General features: G+C 32.7%; 1 protein-coding gene across 5 annotated transcripts in view; it reads left to right on the top strand.

The window, feature by feature from the left end:
• Positions 1–20,172, top strand: part of KCNT2 (potassium sodium-activated channel subfamily T member 2) — a 267,373-nt gene extending 247,201 nt beyond the window's left edge. For all 5 annotated transcript variants that reach the window (XM_036868239.1, XM_036868233.1, XM_036868249.1 and 2 more), the window contains 2 exons: positions 12,983–13,067; positions 17,659–20,172. In XM_036868239.1, coding sequence (XP_036724134.1) covers positions 12,983–13,067; positions 17,659–17,770 — 197 coding nt within the window. In that variant the 3' untranslated portion in view covers positions 17,771–20,172. The remainder of the gene's footprint in view (positions 1–12,982; positions 13,068–17,658) is intronic.
• Positions 20,173–20,373: the final 201 nt, after the last annotated feature.

The raw sequence follows: 20,373 nt of genomic DNA, 5'->3' as shown, positions 1-20,373 counted from the left end.
TCTATTAAGCTAGTCCTTTCTGTCTTTTCTAATTACAAAGTCTTGCAATTTATAGGCACATGCCTACATCTTTCTGTGTTTTTTCTCAGTGTGTCTTTGGGATGGATATCTAAAAGTGAGATTACTGGATTAAAGATTAAATGTGTATATACATATAAAATTTTGCTATTGGAAAAATTTTCCTCCTTAAATATGTACGATTTTGCATTTCTGCCAGCAAAGTATGAGAGACCGTTTTCTCAAAACCTTGCCAACAGAATGTGTTGTTAGACTTTTGCATGTTTTGCCAATCTAATAGATTTTTTTAAGTGGTATCTCAGCATGCCTTCTTATTCTGATGAGGTCAAGCATCCTTTCATGTGGTTAAGAGTCATTTTTAGTGAATTATTTATATCTAGCCAATTTTTATAGATTTATTTTTTGTTCTTAATATTTTTAGTGGTGCTTATATATTAGGTAAATTAGAACTATGGATGTTAATTGCAGATGTTTCTTTCTTAGCTTAGTCTTTTTCCTTTACTTTCATTATTTAATATTTTAATCCAATTTTTAAAGCATTTGCATTATTACTGATCAATTTTAAGTAATAGGAACACTTTTCTCTTCCAATTTAGAGAGAAATTCTTCTACGTTTTTTTTTTCAATTACTTATTTGGTTTCACATTTTACATCTAAATATCCCATCTGTTTGGAATTTATCCTGGTATATATGGTGAGCAAGGGAACACAGTTTTGTATTATCTAAGATATTTTTTCATATTTAGTTATACAATACCACTTATTAAAATGCACACCCCATTCTATTGATTTTTAGATCCTGTTTTAGCAGATCCTAAATTTGTACTTGTTATTGGGTCTATTTCTATACTTTCTGTCGTGTTACAATGGTCTGTCTGCCTCTTCTTTTTTTTTTTTTTTTGTCTGCCTCTTCTGACAAAAACACCTACTGTTTTAATTAGAGTCTTTGATATCTGGTAACGCTAGGAGCACTGCACTCTTCTTTTTCAATATTTGCCTAGCTATATTTGGATGCTTCTTCTTCTGAATTAATTTTATAATTAGCTTGTTTGCTCCAGATGAAAAGAAAGGATTCTTTTCCTATGCTTTTAATCCTACTTCTTCCTGGCTCCTTCAAATCCAGATTCTGTCATCTAATCCCACTCTTTCCTAATCTTTCATGTTTCTCCCTTTCCTTTCTCTTAGTTCCTCTTCCAAGGAAATCAGGTCTCCTTCCCGTAATCCCAGCAGAAACACACACGCACACACACGTGCATGCACACACACACACCCCTTAGTCTTCACCTTTTCTCTTGTGTTCTTTCTTTTATCTACTAATTACATTCCATGTCTGTGCATTATTACCTCACATTTACTCTCCACACATTTCTCCTTCTCTACCCCTTTTCTGAGAACACTGTAACATACAAAGGATTCTTATTTTCCCTGCTCTATCTACAGCAATAGCCTTTCCTGGATTCTCTTTCTCTGTCCTCTTTCTGAATTTAGCTTTCAACTGTTTGCATGAAAATTACTTCAAATGATCAAACTTGTAGAACAGTGCTGCTTTATAAATGATACATTAGAAAAGTTATTTTTATACTATTTAAAGAAAAACTTACTTATATCTCAAATAATAGGAAATCATAAAGTAACACTGAAAAAAATGCTTAAAATCTAAAAAGTCACTAAATTAATATTTGATAATTAACCATGCTTCCTGAAGGCATGGATTACCTCTCACTTGTTTTTTATAGTATTCAATTCCAGAAGAAAGGTAATTCTTAAAAACTAGAGGATAACATTTTTAATATTTCCTGACATGCCTACCTCTACAGGTTAGGTTGAAATACTATAAATGCTTGTGTGTGTATTAACTAAGATAAACATATACCTATCCCCAAAAAGACATTAATGAGGTAACAGGTATATAATCCCTCACTTGCAATTTTAAAATCCAAAATTTCTGAAGACTGAATTTGTAAGCAGGTTTGACACTAAAACTTGTATAAATGCTGAACCTGATCCAAACTGCTTGAAACTCTTTGTATCCTTTATCAGATTTATGGTGAATATTCATATGTTTGCTACAGAAATATGAAATTTTCTGTTGCTTCAGGCCCAACTGAGCGTATTACATGAAATACATTATGTGCCCAATATTACTTTCTAAATCTAAAAATTTCAGTTCTGGTACACATCTGGCCCCAAGGGTTTGGGAGACAGAATTTGAGGACCTGCCTGTCTTGGGAAATTAAATAACATGACAATCTACAAATTCTGCCTGCTTTTCATTGAAATTTTTTTGAAAACATCTTCGATATAACTTTAAAAACTTATTTACCTCAAAGATCATGGCATTATATACTAACTGGCCATGTGTCCTTGGGTAAGTCACTGTGTCCCTGAACTTCATGTTCTTCAACCATCAAATCAGGGTAATCAGATCTTCCGAAGGGGTGAGATATGAAATAATAGAATGCATGTGACAAAAGATTTTTCAGTCTATAAACTGTGCTGCAAATATATAGTTATTTTTTTTCTGTTAATAACTGGCATTATTCTTTAACAATCTATTTGGCTTTCATACTCACTAAGAGCTATTCTTAAAAACTGTTGACAGATTCTTAATGATTAGCACTTAGAATGATGCATTTTTAAATATTCAATATTTATATTATAAGATATTTTGTATTATATAAAATATAATATATTTTAATATTATAAATCGGCAAGTAAGTATTCCTGGTGTGACCGCTGCTGCAGATTCTAGCTGATTGTGACATGGTTTGTTTTACGTTTCATACTGTTAGTAAATGAGGGAATGCCAAGGGGGAAAAAAATGAAATCCTTTTAAGTGACAAAGAGTAACTTCTAGTTAGACATGGCTTTCATTACATCCATCAGGAAGCCTTAGTTTCTTTGTTAAGTAAATTCATAATTTGCCTGAAATAATGGATGGGTTAACCAAGAGCTTTTTTTATAGTTAATATGGTGACTTAATTCTTAGTCATCCTCTTTCTTATGGGATAGAAGCAAGCAAAAATAACAAGAAAGGATTGTTATTCCCACCCAAATGTATGATATATATGGTGATGGCAGTAGTAGTAATAGTAGCAGTAATAGTAATAGTAAAACCGTCAACTTCTATTTTTAGACTCTTTTATAAATCATTGACCATTTTCATATAGGCTTTTAATAAAAAATTCCCCCAAATTCTAAACAATAGGTCAGGTAACTTTTTCTAGTAAAGGATTACTTACAAATTTATCCTAAAACAAATTACCAAAGAGGGAAAAGGCATCAAATCTAGATATTTTTCTAACGTGTTTTACAACATTTAGTATTTAGGAGGAATAACATAAGTATCTGAGATCACTGTAATGACTTCAACAACAATTTATTATTTCAAAAGAAATTGACACTGGATTTTTATTGATTTTTGAAATATGTCATTTTCCATCTCCCAATATAAGAGTACAATAGTGTTGACATGCACAATCAGTATATACTGCTGGTATAGATTTCTAGAAAATGGACGATTTAATGTTTCTAGAAATGACCCATTCTCACAGGGTGGCAGGCAGACACAGAAGGATAAATCCATGGTTTTTATGTTAATCTCATTCTGTATATAGAATGTTAATAGAAAGAAACATAGTCAATGGTTTTCTTAATAGTTAAAGTAATGAAGCTTTCAAAGGAGGTAATTGGTGAGCTGATAATGATTTATGGTAAATGAAATTATTTCTGCAATGAATTTTCCATATATCCCTAAAGTAAAACTATAAAGTTTTGTTTCATAGAGTCATATCATATCCTTCCCAGAACATTAATTTCTCAATGATATCAATATTTTTACATAATTTAACACCATGGTTAACTTAATTGCACTTAAATATACATATATTTTATCTTTATAACTGGAAATTCAAATATTGTGTTTTGGCATAAGTGTAAGTGGCCATTTGAATAAAATAAAATATTTTTTTGTCATTGAGAAAAAAATTTAATTGGTTGAGTGAACTTTTTACTTCCAACATTTTATTATGAGTTGAGTATAAATAGTCAATGAGAGCAAAGAATGAGCTTTCGAAATGCATTGAAACAGTAAGAAGAAATTTCCATTTATGATGACTGTTTATGCTCTCAATTTAAATAACTAGAAAAAATATAAATCAGTGTGTGCAGATGTTGGAAAAAATTAGCATATAACTTTGTTACCCAAGAAAAGGTTAACAAATGAGTTGAGCTTTTTACAGGCTGGAAGTCATGTAAGTGGACCCCAAATTAGAAAATATGACCTGTACCAGTAGAAAAAGATCAATCAGCAGAAACAGATTCAGAAAACACGAATATTAGGTAGTTATTACAATATTGTCTATATTGTCTATATGTTTAAGATGGTAGAGGGAAACAGGAGAATGATAAGGAGAGAAATTGAAGATATGAAACTCTTATTAGAGTTTAGAATTTGTAATGCAGTGTTCAAAATAAAATGTATACTTTTATTTTATTGATGGGATGTACATAAGAATAGCTACTGCAGAAGAAAATATCAATGAACATAAAGCCATAGCAATAGACTATCCAAAATGCAGAATAGAGAAGAAAAGAAAGGAACCTTGAAAAAATAGTGTTAGTTACTTGTGGGACAATATCAGATAATCATGTAATTGGAGTACCAGAAGGAGGAAGAGAATGGATATTTGAAGAAATAATGACCAATATTTTTTTCCAAATTTGATGGGAACTCTATTCAAGATCTAAGAAGCTCAGTGAAACTCAAGCAATATAAATATAACAAATAAAATAATGCCAAGACACAATATAAAAAGTTGCCGAAAGCCAATGATAAAGCACCTCAAAAGAAGCCAGAGGAAGAAGTCTTTTTTTATTTTGAATGAGAGACAAATAAAAGGACAATAGCGAACTTCTTGTCAGAAACTTCTCAAACCAAATCACAGTTGAGAAACTTCTTTAGAGTACTGGAAAAAATAGTCTACCTAATACTCTATACATAGTAAAAATATCTTTCTAAACTAAAAGCAAGTAAGGACAGTTTTAGGGAAAAAAGCTGAGAAAATTTGTCAACAGCAGCTCTGCAGTCTAAAAAAATTGTTCAAAGAAGTTCTTAAGATAGAAGGAAAATGATGCCAGGTGGAAAGTTAGATCTAAACAAAATAAGTAAGTATGTGGGAAAATGTAAAAGATACATTTCTATTTTTAAAATTTTGTTCAAAGATAATTTACTGTTTATAACAAACATTGTAAGGTTCATAGCATATATAGAAGCAAAGAAGTATGGCAGTAATAACTCAAATAATAAGGAAGAAATAGAACTATAATGTAGTAAGCTTGTTATATTACATGTGAAGTGGTGTATTATTTAAGAGTAGATACCGAAAAGTTAAAGCTGTATATTTTAGACCCTAGAGCAGGGGACAGCAAACTGCAGCACAGCAGTTTTTGGAGAAAAAAAAAAGCAACCATTCTTGCTAGTTTTTGTATTTTTTAATGGCTGCTTTCACTTTACAGTTTAAAAAGTTCAATAAGTAAAACAGAGCTCATATGGCCTGAAAAGTCTGAAATGTTTATTATTTCGTTCTTTACAGAAAAAAAAAATTTGCCAACCCATGATCTAGAGAAACTACAACACAACTAAATCAGAGATATAACTAATAACTAATACTGCAAATAAAATGGAATGATCATATGAAGAGCTTTTTAAAACCTCAATTAATCCAAAGAAGGCAGGGAAAAAAGAAAAGAGGAGCAAAGAACATCTGGGACAAGTGAAACACAGCTAGCAACATGGTAGATTTAAACTCAACTATATTTATATTAAATATAAATAGACTAAACATTTCAATTAAAAGGCAGAAGGCATCAGATGGGATTAAAAGAAGCAATATCCAACTCTGTGTTGCCTAAAAGAAGCCCACTTAAAATGTGAACAAAGAAATAGATTAAAAGTAAAAGCATACAATTATATTTCATGTAATCACAAATCCATAGACAAGTGGGGTGGCTATATTAATATTAAAGTAGGTCCATACAATAACTTGGATGCCTGACAAAAACATTACACAAAGGGAAAAAAAAGCCACACAGAAACACACTGTAAGATCTTAGCAGAGTTGTTGTTCATATAAATCATTGATTCTAGGGGTTGGAGGTGAAAGGTGGGAATTGACTGCAAAAGGGTAAGAGGGATCTTTTTGTCATTATAGAAATGTTCTGTGTTGTAATTATGGTAGAGTTTGCACTATTCTATGCATATATCAAAACTCATTGAATGTGCATTTGGAATTAGTAAATTTCTTACTTTGTTTTACCAATAAGTCTATGAGATAAACAGAACAATGATGATTATCCAAAGATACCTTAAATGATATGCTTAAAATCATATAGGAAGTTTACAGTTAACGTGTTAAAGGTAAATATATAGACTTTGCCTATCTTGTTCATTGCTGTCCCCAGATTTAGAATTATTTGTGACTATAATCATGCCCAGTTAACATTATTAAATGACTGAATTAGAGAATAAAATAATGAATATCATGTGATAAATTATGATTATCAACTAATCATAAAAATGCCTCTGGTAAGTCATACGGTGGTACTACAGGTTAGCTGCAAAACTGAAAAACATGCTATATACTTATTTTTAAATTGTTCAGATAATACATTCAATACATTTTTTTTCAATCTCAGATACTATTTCAGGTGAAGTACCTTTAAGTTTAAAGTAGTGTATCCAACTACTAAAATGAAAATAAATGAGGTGAGGTCTTTCCAAAACCTTTTGGACTTTCTGTATAGAAGTGTATTTATTTTACTTTTTCAGATTATCAGCTAGACCATAGTTTTAAATTTAGAAGTATTCACCTGAAAATATATTGAACCCATTATTTGGGAATGTAATTAATGTTCTATTTTTTAAAGTGTACCTGTGTCTGTTACTTTGCAGACAATCTCTACTGTTTCAGCCCACATCACTTAATGTAAAGTATTGTAATAGTATTTTCAAAGAAACTAGCATTTATTGAGCAGTTTCCATTCACTAGGGACACAGAATAGCTCTAAAGGTCAATACTTGTTTAGGGGAGGGGGGGCAGTGGAGAAAGCATTTTAACAAAACAAAACTGAACCTGAACCATTGAAGAAATAGTATGTTTTTAGACACATTATTCACTTTTTTTTGAATTCTCTATCACATTAAAAAATAGCAAGGGGGTTTTGGTCTTTTACTATTTATACAAGGTGGTAATATAGTTTTTTTGTTTTTTTGTTTTTTTTTTTTGTTGCTATTAGTTATTTCTTTTATTTATTTATTTATTTATTTATTTATTTATTTATAGCTGTGTTGGGTCTTCGTTTCTGTGCGAGGGCTTTCTCTAGTTGCGGCAAGTGGGGGCCACTCTTCATCGAGGTGCGCGGGCCTCTCACTGTCGCGGCCTCTCCTGCTGTGGAGCACAGGCTCCAGACGCGCAGGCTCAGTAGTTGTGGCTCACGGGCCTAGTTGCTCTGCGGCATGTGGGATCTTCCCAGACCAGGGCTCGAACCCGTGTCCCCTGCATTGGCAGGCAGATTCTCAACCACTGCGCCACCAGGGAAGCCCGGTAATATAGTTTTTTAAATGTTAAGAAATATCAAATACTCCATTTTAAAGGAAAATTGAGTCTAAAGTAACTAGTTTTGTGTGTGAAGCTAGTAAGTGATGGGGAGGCTCATGACAGTTGAAAATGAGTGATTTCTGAAGCTTTGCTTTGTATCATTCTTCTTGTTTGGCTAATTGTTTCATCTCATCTTGATTTATGGATGTTTATATGAAGGGAGGTTAAGAGAGTTTGTTTTTTATCTTGTGTGTCATAAAGTAGTTGCAAATTATCGAAAGGTAATGAAAATTATTTTAAGTAGAGGTGATTAAATATATTTATTCTTTTATCCGTACCTCTAGCCACCTTTTTTTCCCTGAAAATAGACTGGTAAGTTCAGTAAAATGAACAAAATAGTTGTACTCATAAACACAGTTTGATACTAAACTGGAATACATGAACCAGTTAAATCAGCACTGAAAAACTAACCCGTTACATAGGTGGATAACACATAATGTGGATGGAAATTCAGGTGAGGTGAAAGTGATATCATCGCTAGGTTGTGCTATTACCAATTATTTGGACTGGACCCTGTTGAGGAGATGAGCACTGTGCAATGGAGAGTATTTTCTTAGGTATTTCTTGTGTCACTGAAGAAAAAATATGCTCTCACGCTGGTACAGATGAATTTCTTCCTTTTTACTTGCCTTTTCCATCAGCATTCAGATACGCTGTGGTGTCCATCCTAAAACATCTCCATCTCTTCTTCCCTCCCTTCCTCCCTCCTTCACTCTGCTCTCCCCTCCCCTCCCTTTCTCTCTCTATGGCTCTCTTGCTCTCTCAAGCTCTCCATCTATCTTCCCCTCCCTCCTCCCAAATTTCCTGTGTTTCCATTGCTCCCAAGCCACCATCATCTCTCCCCTGGGCTTCTGTACTATTCGCCTACTCTCCCTGAGAGCAAATTTGAGCCCTCCCAAAGTCCATTTCCCACAGAGCAGCCAAAGTGATATACTCAACACAAAATCAGATCATGCCTCCAAATCTCCCATCCTTACAACTTTTCAGTGGCTTCCCTGTGCCTTTAGACTAAAATTCAAACTTCTGATGAAGGTCTCTAAAGCTCTCCAGGGTCTGGACCCAGCTTGCCCTTTCGACATTGTCTCCAATTAACTCCTCCTTGTTTAGTCCATTCTCAAGGACCTGCTTTCTGCAACTTAAACTCAACTATTTCAGCCTTTCGCATTTGTTGTTCTTTGTTGCAAACTTTTCTTCCCCTATCTTTGCATGCCAACACCTTCATATCACAATATAGGTACAATTATTATTTACAAGTTATGGATTGAATTTGCCTGCTCTGATAATAATAAGCAACCTTTATACAGCACTTGATATTCTGAATCAGAATTGATTCTAAGAACTGTATATTTATTCTGATATATTAATGTTAAATTATACTTATTATTCATTTATCATTTAATTTTAATAATAAGCTTTAAGACAAAAAACTATTGCTACCCCATTTTACAGGTGAGGAAACTGAACAGAGAAAGATTAAGAAATTAAGTAATGTGCCTAAGGTCTCCGCATAATTGGGAAACCAGGATTTCAATGCAAGCCCTCTGGTTTCATGGTCTTTGTTCTTAACAGAGCTTTTCATTGATGCCTTTGTATTCTTTGAAATGCTTCTCTGATAACAGTACACAATGGATGTGTGTTTTTGGCAGTCTTATTTAACGAAACCTACACAAATACATGTAAGATTTAAATTTATTTTATCAAATTTTATTCTCTTTTAAAACTGCTTTTAAAATACTTCAAAAGGGACGTTTTTGTTTTTTTTTAAAAAAAGGGACGTTTTAAAAACTGAAACAAAACAAAAATATGAAACTCATGTGTGTGGAATGGGACTCAATCAATTATTATGTAAGAACAATAGGAATATACACCTATATCCTTTCTGTTATGATCTATTTACCTGAAACACTCTATGCAGAGTATTTCCTATATGAAGATTTCAATTGAATAATTACATATGCTAATTAATACAGCAAAATAAGTTTCTTGGTAAATACTACTAGTAGTTGTTTAACTTGACTCTCAAATTTCTTTTAAAGTTTTCAGTATTCTACCTCATTTATTTCAACTTTTCAAAGAAGAATAGTTTTATTAAGATAAGTATGTCAATGTTGAACAATAATTTCTATAAGACACTTTAAATGATATAGTGCTTTTTATTTTACCAAGGTCAGAGATTGCTTATTAAGAACACATTGAATATCCTCACAATAGATTTCCTTAGTAGATATTTTTGCTGGGTAGGAGATAAAAATCTCAATTCTGTTTCATGAGCCAAATTTTCCTAAGTAAATTTATTTTCTTCGCTAAATATGTGATTATACTTGTGGTAAAGAGCCTTTTGATCTTCAGTTGGTTGAATCTGCAGATACGGAACCCACAGATATGGAGAGTCAATCTGCAATTTTTTTTTTTTTTTTTTTTGGCTGCCTGCACGACATGTGGGATCCTAGTTCCCCAACCAGGGATCGAACCCACGCCCCCTGCTTTGGAAGCATGGAGTCTTAAGCACTGGACCTCCAGGGAAGTCCCAAGAGATTTAATCCATTCATGTCTTTGCCACCACCAATGGTGATGACTATGATAGGGTCTTAAAAATACAGGAAACCTACCATATTTCCCCCTCCAGAATTCAGAAATAACTAAAAAATATGTAGGGAATAACTGGTAGAGACAAAAATACCAGACTTGGGGCTGATAAAACTAGATTGTTGAATGTGATTTTGATAGATGACTACAATGGGCTTTTAAAAGCTCACTGTCTAATCCTTAAACATAAAATCACAAAGTGAAAGAGAGTGAACTGTAGGACTTCCAGACAGAGCAGCACGGCAGAGAACAAGCAGACAAGGGTAAACCCTACAGCAAGGCAGGCATCAGAAGGAAAGAGAGAACAGCTTTGAACTCAGCAATTTATTTTAATTCTGTTAACACTGAGGAGGTCAGTGAGGGGTAGGTGAGGAAAGACCAGGAGTGATGAATTCTGACTGCGATGTTACCCACGTTTCCATATAAACCTTATGGGATCATTGAATTGAGCACATCAGCAAAATGTTTGCTCCAATTCCTGGAGTCCATGGCAAAACAAAAATCTTCAGAAAGATAAAATCAAACTATCTACTTGAACAGACACGATAGTTATATCTAGTGCTGTAAAGTTCTCAGTTATCTAGACAGTTTTTACATTTGTAACAGGCATACCAAGTCACAAATAAGATTTTGACTTCATCCCGGAACCAAAAATGAGTACAACATCATGTTAGTAATCAAGGAGAAGGGTTGAGTATCAATATTAACTGAGAAGTTATTTGTTAAAATTATTTTCCCTCTAATGCCACTGTTCAATAATGTTCACTGCTTTACATAAGAGACTTCAACAGTGCCACTGTTTACATGAGAAATTGAGTTATACATAGCCAAATAGGTGGAGATTTTCTAATGGCCTATCACATTTCAGGGCATCCTGCTTTAGTCTCCAGAATGCACTGTTAACCTCTGTTCTTTTGTTTAGCTATTGTGGAAATTCACACAAGGGGGAAATTTCTCAAAAAGAATACATAAATCAAAATTGCTTTTTATGTAGAAAGATGATTCTGATAATCTTCTGCCAGTACAATATGCTTTGAGTTGAAATTGCACCTTATTTGGAGTAAGCTCATCGTTATATATTCATTGGAATTCCAAGCTCCAGCTGATTGAATTAGCCGTCCACCCCGTCCCCCAGGTATGATTGGCAGATTTAGCAAGTAAAAATACAGGATTCCCAGTTAAATTTAAATTTCAGATAAACAACAAATAATTTTTAGTATAAGCGTGTTACCTATAATATTTGGGATATATATATATATATGCTAAAAAATTGTTAATTTTTAATTTGAAATTCAGATTTCACAGGGCATTCTCTATTTTGCCTGGCAACCTTATCCCCATGACAGGATACAGCTCCTTGTGTCTGCCCCTGGAATATGCAACCGAATATATTCCTTTATTTGAGTATTAATTTGATAATCTTATGATTATAATAGCTTTACTGGCAAACTTATGGTGGGTTCGATTATACTGCAGTTTATCTTTCTTGTAAGATAAGGATGTTCATTTACAGACTTAAGCATAAGGCACATCTGGATATCAACTTGAAAGATCATAAGCGAAATTACTGTCTTTCACAGTCAAGTGACAGGTTTCTAGTTAAACCTAGTGGTAGATGTTATTTTATGAAAATAATATATATTTTCCAGTGTAGGAAATTATCAGGATCAGCTATGTTGGCCTAAAAAAGGTCTTTAATTTTAGGCAGCTACTTGAGTATTGATATATCTCTATTAGCATGAAATATATTCTTAGATTTTGGATCAAACTGCAAAATTTAGTACTACTTTTAGGAACCAAGTTTGTCTGCAACTGAAGTGGCTAGATGAGTACTATGGCTCTAGAGCAGGGTTTGAAACAGTACCCTCCCAGCCTAAAAACTTTACCCTTGGGAAGATTAATATTTATTATGTGTCCATGTGGCTTTATATTTACACCTTCTCATAGCCTTAGCAGCTAAAAAAATCTCAATCCCAAAGCTATTTTCTTTTCCTTTTCAGTGCCGATTCAGTTCTCCATACTTGAAGTCTGATGATGTTTTCAGGGTGAATTGACAAAACTTAAAGGGCACAGCTTTTTATTTTTTAAATATGTATTGTTTTAGAGAAAAAACAAAGGATCCCGTGGTACACTTCCCTTAAAACTTACAATTGAATTCTGTTCCATGGGATTCTTTGCATTTGGCAAGAACATTACCATGTCTCATATCAGATATATCATGTAAGGAAGTCAAATGTATTTAGGGCCTTCGTGCTTTTTAGGTACATTTCTGTTGTGTTTATTAAACACGATGACATTAGATGATTTTTCGCAGAATTCCCATATGAATGTTCCTGTCTGGGATGGCCATTTATAACCACAATTTTTTTTTATAATTATTAAAGCATAATAAATTAAGTAAACATCCTGTCTAGCTATTTCATTAACAGAAATACTTTTTCAGTGTAATAGCTTACGAGGTAGATTATAACTGTGGTTGTTCTGAACAGAATTAGATACTTTATTTTTAACATCTATTGGAACAAAAAATGAGTCCCTGTCAGATATTTCCAGTGGCAGTAATTTGAAAATAGTCAAAGTTATATACACAATCCTGCTGTGGACAAAACTATAGCAAGTTATTGTTGACAGCTCTATGGTTTGAAGATAAGACACTCTACAATAATTCCTGTAATTTTCTGTAAGTGGTATAACAAACTTGGCATTTATTTATCTTCTAGATGAAATGAACGATCATCAAAGTACCCTCTCCTACATCCTGATAAACCCATCTCCAGATACCAGACTAGAGCTGAATGATGTTGTGTAAGTTGATCTCACATAAGGCATGTATTTTCAGAAAACCACTGATTTATTTACTTTCATATTTTTATTTCCACCATAATAGCCCCTTATCTTTCTTGCGATACAAATGCTTAGGAAATCAAAGTCTAATTTTTGTGTCCAATAGACAAATGCATTTTGTATATTGCTGTGTGTAATACTATATAAAAGCATTGTAGGATGGTAGAAGTATAAAAGAAGGAAAAAGCAGCATGAATTTTGTATTTTGTGAGCAAATATACATTTGGACAAATAATAGAAAATATGTGGAATAAGAAGAGATCAACTCAAAGGAAAACCTAAAATATCCCACGCTAGCCAGTTTGAAATACCTGAGAGTTTCTCAAAGCCAAGGTAAAATTGGTCAAAACCCTTATTAGGAAAGGATCTATGGTAGTAATTTAATTCATCAAAAACTATGTATTATGCATGTTCAATTGTACTAGTGTTGCCTTAAAAGTGTGCTCTATAGAAACAAATAAGGCATTTTCCCTGATTTCAAAGTGTTTGCATTCTAATTAACAAAACTACAATTTAAGCATAAAGTTTTAATAGCAATATATATATGACTTTGTCACATGACTTAAGCATTGCTTAAGTGAGATGGTGCTTTTCAAAACTCAGGAGAGAAGCCATTATTGTGAGCCACAGGGATTACAAAGGACGACGGACTTGAACTAGACACTCAGGGTAGATGGAATTTGTGCAGGTGGAGAGAGAGGAGGGGACGTTCCAGAGCAGGGAGATGGCTTGAGAAAATGCACTGCCTGGGCATCGCATAATGCGTGCCAGCTGGCAATACTACAGAGCCCAGTTTGACCAGAGTAAAAGCTTTGTATTATTAACATCTCTGTCGTTAATTAGTTAAACATAATATTGGCAACATATTAAACCTGGCTTTGGAAGGACCTTAGATGACAAAATAAGGAATTGATATTCAACCTTATAGGCAATGGGCAGCACTTGGATATATGAGCAAGAAAGTAGCAGGATTTTAGCAAAGGCATTTTGACAGTTGTAGGTGTAAGCCTAGGTGAGAAATTCCTAATAAGAATCTGAGCTTGAGGTTCATGGTCCTAAGGATGAGCTGCACCAAGGGCTGGTTACACTGGGTAGTTAACTCCAGGTTGTATTGGTGACATAAAACAAATGCCAAAGATTCAAAAGTCTTGGTGGGTGTTAGGTCCACAGGATGTGTTTGTATCTATAACCTGGAAATAAGTAATAAGGTCAGGGACTAGGAAGAGTGAGAACATTCTGTGATGCAGAGCGTAAAGTGGATCCACGCAAGTGATTTAGAACTAAAGCTAGTAATATGCCAGCAATTAGATGCTGTCAGTTTCGTGGGAGATTTTGGCTGGGGTTGGAGGGTTCAATTTTTTTAGAAGAGCTCTGTAAAAAGCAATAGAATTGATTGGCAGGATGGAGATAAGAATCGGTCATAACATCTGGATGATGGATTGTAAAAACAAGATCCTATGGAGGTAAATTTATGGACAGAAAGAGTGAGACTTGTTCATTGGTCTGGGAATCGGAAAATAAGGGCTCTCACATGGCTTTCAGATTTCAAATCTATGTGATTGCAAAAGAAATTACTGCTTCACTGAAACAAGTCCGTATAGGGAGGCACTTTTTCAAGCAGGAAAGAGCAGTCGTTGGGTATGGAGAAAAGAGAGATGATGAGCCGGAGTTTAGGTACATTGTTCAATGTGCCAAGTGGAAAAGTCTAGAAAGCATATAGAGATACAGTACCAAGCTTTGGAAAGAAGCTAGTTCTATATAGAAACTAGTTACTTTTCACCTTCTAAATGAATAAAACTGAAAAGAGAATGATTTCTTGAAAAAAAGCGATACATAAAGAAGGAAAAGTAGAAGAATGAATATTGGCCTGCTGAGTACTGCTCAGTTTTAGGGCAAAAAGACGAATGTGCTTCAAAAGCTTCTTAGGAAAATACATCAGCAAGAGTAACTTTGACCCAAAATCAGTGTGAAAAGATTTTTATAAGGCACCTAAGATACAACTAGCAAGTTTAATAATGCTTTATTTTGCCATCTGATGATACTGGTTAGAGTATAGGAACTTGGGGGAATCTGATGAATGGTAATTCCAGCTGCCAGAGTTCTTCAGGTGGCTGTCAAAATTTATATCCAGTGGGGACGCTGAATTTTTGGAGCACTTTAAGCTAGATGAAAATATCTTATTTGTGATGCACCTGGCTTTCAACTGCCCATTCTGGAGACTTCACTTAGTATATGACTGTAATACAACAAAACTGCTCCGTTTTTCTTGCGTCCATATTTACACATGTCTTTCTTCCTTTAACTCATAAAATCAGGCAATTTTATTAAATCTGCCCTTGTAGTCCCAACTTTCATATGTCTCTTTTTCAAATTATCAACTATATATTTTTTTTTCAAGTTGGGCTTACCTTATTTTTATTTCATAACAAATTGTAAGTTTCTTGAGCCTAATATAATTCTTTTCCATGATTATTTTTGATGGCATGGGAAGATAGTGTTAACCTTTTGAGTCTATGTATCAATACAAATCCTTCCATCAGACAGATTTTATAATTCAAAATAATTCCTGAGACTTTTTAAAACTGAAATGTAAAAATAAAGCATATAATGTTACAATATATACAGGTAAAATAAGCATGGAATTTTCTGCCTTTTGGATGCTATTATTTATTATTAATTTTAAGCTAAAACATCAACTTGACTGCTATAAAAAAAAAAAAAACCTCTTTTTGCCATGATCTGTTGTTTTGCATTGAGATAATTAAATTTTAGTATAACTGGAGCAAGAAAATATGCTACCATGACAAGCAGTACAAAAAATGCATTTAAGAAATTTATTTTATTAGACTCATATGTTTAGTAGTGATTATAATAGGGAAAGGAAATTTTGCAGCTACATCAATGAATTTAGGGGATAATGGATTATACTCATAACTTTTATGTTTTACTAAAAAATCACTTTCAAAGGTTCATTTTAAATGAAGGTGCAACAATAATTTGATTCAAAGAACAATAAATCACTAGGTGATATGGTGTTAAAAAGCTTAATGTGCACTATTAGTTTTCTTCATTGATCTATTATGCTATTGATATTCAAAGTAATTATAAAGCAGGTGGTTGGATAACAAAATCTAGTTAATAGAGCCAAGGACGCTAATCTCAACTTTCATTTGATCCAAGAAAATAGACTGTAGTGCTTGAAATTGCTCTTTTAAGGGACATATTTTATGAATATTTTTCCTTTGGTTTTTAAGAGGAGAAGTACAAATCTTCATTAGAGTCCCCACTTTTAAAATAGTTTCTCCATTTATTTTGTAATTCCGAACATTATTATAAAACTATGAAATACTAATTGCATTTGCACCTGAACAAGACTTTTAGAATGCTGCATTACATATATTTACTTTCCTTCTCTCCCTTCCAAAACCTCAGTGGCTTCCAGTGGGAAGCCTTTGGAACAGAAATAGAAAATACTTACCCTGAAACTTAAAGTCCTTTATTAGCTGCTTTCTATGTTTCTTCCTGAATTTACCTACCATCATCTCCTGGTCTAACCGGTCCTCTAAAGTCAAACTCATTTTCTAAACGTGTTGGGAGTATCCTTTTCTGTGTCCCATTTCCTCTCCGTTTGTCTCCACTTAAGCCTGGAAAGCCATCAATCCAACCTCCTCAATAAACTATTCCCTCATTCACTGTTGTTCTTTTCGTCTTTCTGTGATGTTTGGAATTTCTTTTTAATCTTTCTATGTGTTTCATAAATTACACTCTGTTAATCCTCTGCAGGGATCAGAAATGTATGGTTTTTTGTATTCCCAGGACCTAGCCCAGTAGTCCAGACATGCTCAAGAAACAGACGCTCATGTCACTTGACGGTCTGAAGTAAAACATCTCACTTGAAACAAATTCTAACATTATCGAAATGTGTGAGTTAGGCAGGTGAACATTTTCCTATTTACTAGTAGAATGAATTGAGAATTATTTTCTTTGTCCAATTTCTTACTATAGCATAACCTGAATTTTAGGTTAATAAATTTCCCAACAATTAAAATATTATCTAGGCATAATATCCTCCAGAGCGTTTATGAAATCATTAATTTTATAGAATCATAGAATATTTAAATTAAAAAGCCTATAGAATAATGTAGGTCAAATTGATTTAGAAATGATAAAAATAACACTAAGAGCAGTTGAGTAATATAATCATGGCTAGGATTTAGGTATCCTGATAGAAAAATAGCCAAAGAAAAGAATAATAAATCAACAAAATACTAAAATAAAACATAAACTTTTGAAAAGACGGAGGTGGTGAAATGGATCCTAACTTGAAAGATAATGATTCTTCATTCATCCACATTCATCTTGATAATCTTCTTAGGTGTAGAATTATTACAAGCCTTTGCCAAATAAACAGCAAGTCCTTCCACCAACGTTACATAGAGACAAGTTTCGATAACCTTAAACACTGAACAAATAAATTTAAAGTAACAATCTAAAGTGTCAATGTGAACTAGTTTTTTTGATTACAGTTATTTGCCTTGTTTTCTCTTCTTAGATACTTAATCCGACCCGATCCACTGGCCTACTTACCAAATGGTGAACCCAGTCGAAAAAACAGTATCTGCAACACCACAGGCCAAGACTCTCGGGAGGAAACTCAGCTTTGATAAAAAAGAAAATAAGAGACTTTTTTCTCCTACAAGGATCTTGCTTGAAACAACTCTAAATCTTAGAAAAATAAGAGTGTTGCTGGCATGAAATAAACTAGATTGGAGTATATCCAATTCTCTCATATTTAAAAAAAATCTATTCTCCTAGAAGTTTAGATTATTTTGAAATTTAAAGTACTGCTTTGTTGGTACTCCTCCCATTAATATTTGAAAGGCATCAATGGAATGATTTTGAAAACCTAAATTGAAACACAAAAATTTGAACCTGATGTTTCATTGTTTGACAATAATACAAACTGTATGAAGCCAATTTTTAAAAAGTATTAAGGTTTATGAAAGTAAACTAGAAATCCAGTTATATTTGGTGCGTCCCAATGGACATAGAAGATTGTTGCTCCACTTAAATTTAAATGTGTCCTATTATATTCTTTAAACTTGCTGTTTTATAAAAATGAGCTCATCACAAGTGTCCGGCCTTCTCTACACAGATTAACAGACAAACTTGTGTGGCTGACTTTTGTGTAAGAATCATAGTTTGCTTTAGAATATGAATCTTTAAGTCATTTTACCCTTTTTGTTGACTTTTCATATGATATATTCATTTTAGAATTTGAGCTGTTCATAGCATGTTTTATTACTCTGGAGAAACCAAAACAAACAAAAAGAAATATCGACTACATGAACTTTCCCCTAACTTTATGTTTAACACACGTTGTATGCCAAGAACAGTATACGAAAGCAAATATTTATTGTTCTCCTAAAAGGATCCTAACATAGAGAATACTTAAAACACATTTGTCGACTTAAATCTAATCTAAGAATTGAAGCATTAATTGAAATATTCAGTAATGATTTTCATTAGACGCTTGAGCTTTAACATTTTTTATATATCTATACAGTATATTTCATTAGAAAGATACTTTAAACTTAAAAGAAGCAAAATTATACTTTTTATAGAATACAAAGAAATTTCAAAACATTAAAAGTCCTCCTTTATGCCTTTAGTATTGAAATAATAATACACCAAAAAATGGTATATCAAAAATTTTGATCTAATTTTGGAAAGTTATCTATAGGAGCTATGTTTTAACATTGTGAGGAAAAAGCATAAAATAAAAATAAGTAGGTTTTGCTGTTTAAATGTAAGGTAAACCATACATAATTTGACAGTTATAAATAAAGAAACGCTGACCTTTGGCGACACCAGTGCTTGTACCTGCATTGCATTATTCCCTTTCAGAACCAGGTTGAAAAGCACAGAGCACAGTTTGCCAGGTAGTTGAAATGCACTTTTATTCCCATGAAAGAGACATTGACAAATTTAAAAAGATATTTTTCTTCCAATTTTGTATATTTTTATTTCTGAATTTGACATTAAATTTTAATTCAACAGAAAATAGGACACATAAGACTAGAAAGAGACATGTTATCATTTCTTTTCATAAAGAGGCAGATAAATTGAAAGGAAAATAGAAGGATTAAAAATAATAAAGAAAGCCTAATATTTCCCCAATAATTCTATGGATATAAAAATATAAAACATAAAGTGTGAAATTATAGATTATATAGCCATTGTATAATTTGGCTTTGAGAATATGAAATGCCTATTTGTTTAGTATTTTACATTACTCTCATTTTAGAATGACAAGAACATCAAGAATTTCCCCTAAAATAGGGAGAGCCTGTATTTAATTTTCTTTAACTATACAGGGAAGTAGAATTTATAACAGGTTACTTAAAATTGGAAGCATATCTTAAAACAAAGATTGTATGCATATGTATGTGTGTATGTTATAAAGACAGGTGAAATATATTGGACAAACACATATTCACATGTAAAATTTCAAACTAAAGGTGGAATTGAACAAATACATGTAATGGAGAACAATAATAAGTTTGATGAACTTTTTTTATATTTGCACATTGATATTTAAGTTTGATGTTTCTTTGAGTTGCCTTTTCTTTACTCCATTACAGTTATGTTTAGGAATAAATGTAAGATTTTATGAATCTTCTATTTCCCCGCAAGATCTCAAGTTGAGTATTTTTGCATTATGACTGTTGTCAAGACTAGGATTTTAAGCTAGGACCTGACTATATTTCCTATAACACTAAAAAATTTGTTTCATAAGTTTTACAATAATTATTTTTGATTATGAACATTAGCCCAAATTTAATATTTGACACAATTCATATTAGCTTGCTATAATAATGATAGTTTATTAGCTTTTCTGTTATTTAAAGAATAAAAACATACTTATAAAAGCCTTTTAACAAACAGTTGCCTTTTTAAATACTTACACTTGCATATGAAAATAAAAGATGAAGTCAACATTAGTCCTTGTAACCCTATGGGATTTAGTTCTGTTTATTGTCTATGTACCATTTTGCTACCAGTTACACTGAATTGCTTTAAAATAAATAATAAAATTATTTCTGATGATGAAAACTCTTGATGTTTTTTGCCAAAACTTGAGGTGTTTAGACAAATTATATTTTGATTTGTCGCAATTATATTTTCATTTGTCACTTTAATATTTCAAAACCAATATAAGCATGAAGGTGATCTCGTTGGAAAAGATAGCCATAAATAAACTCAT

Source organism: Balaenoptera musculus, chromosome 1 (genome assembly GCF_009873245.2).
Source record: "Balaenoptera musculus isolate JJ_BM4_2016_0621 chromosome 1, mBalMus1.pri.v3, whole genome shotgun sequence".
Classification (NCBI taxonomy): Eukaryota; Metazoa; Chordata; class Mammalia; order Artiodactyla; family Balaenopteridae; genus Balaenoptera; species Balaenoptera musculus.
Note: the sequence above shows the minus strand (reverse complement) of the source record. Positions and strands in the feature narration are given on the sequence as shown.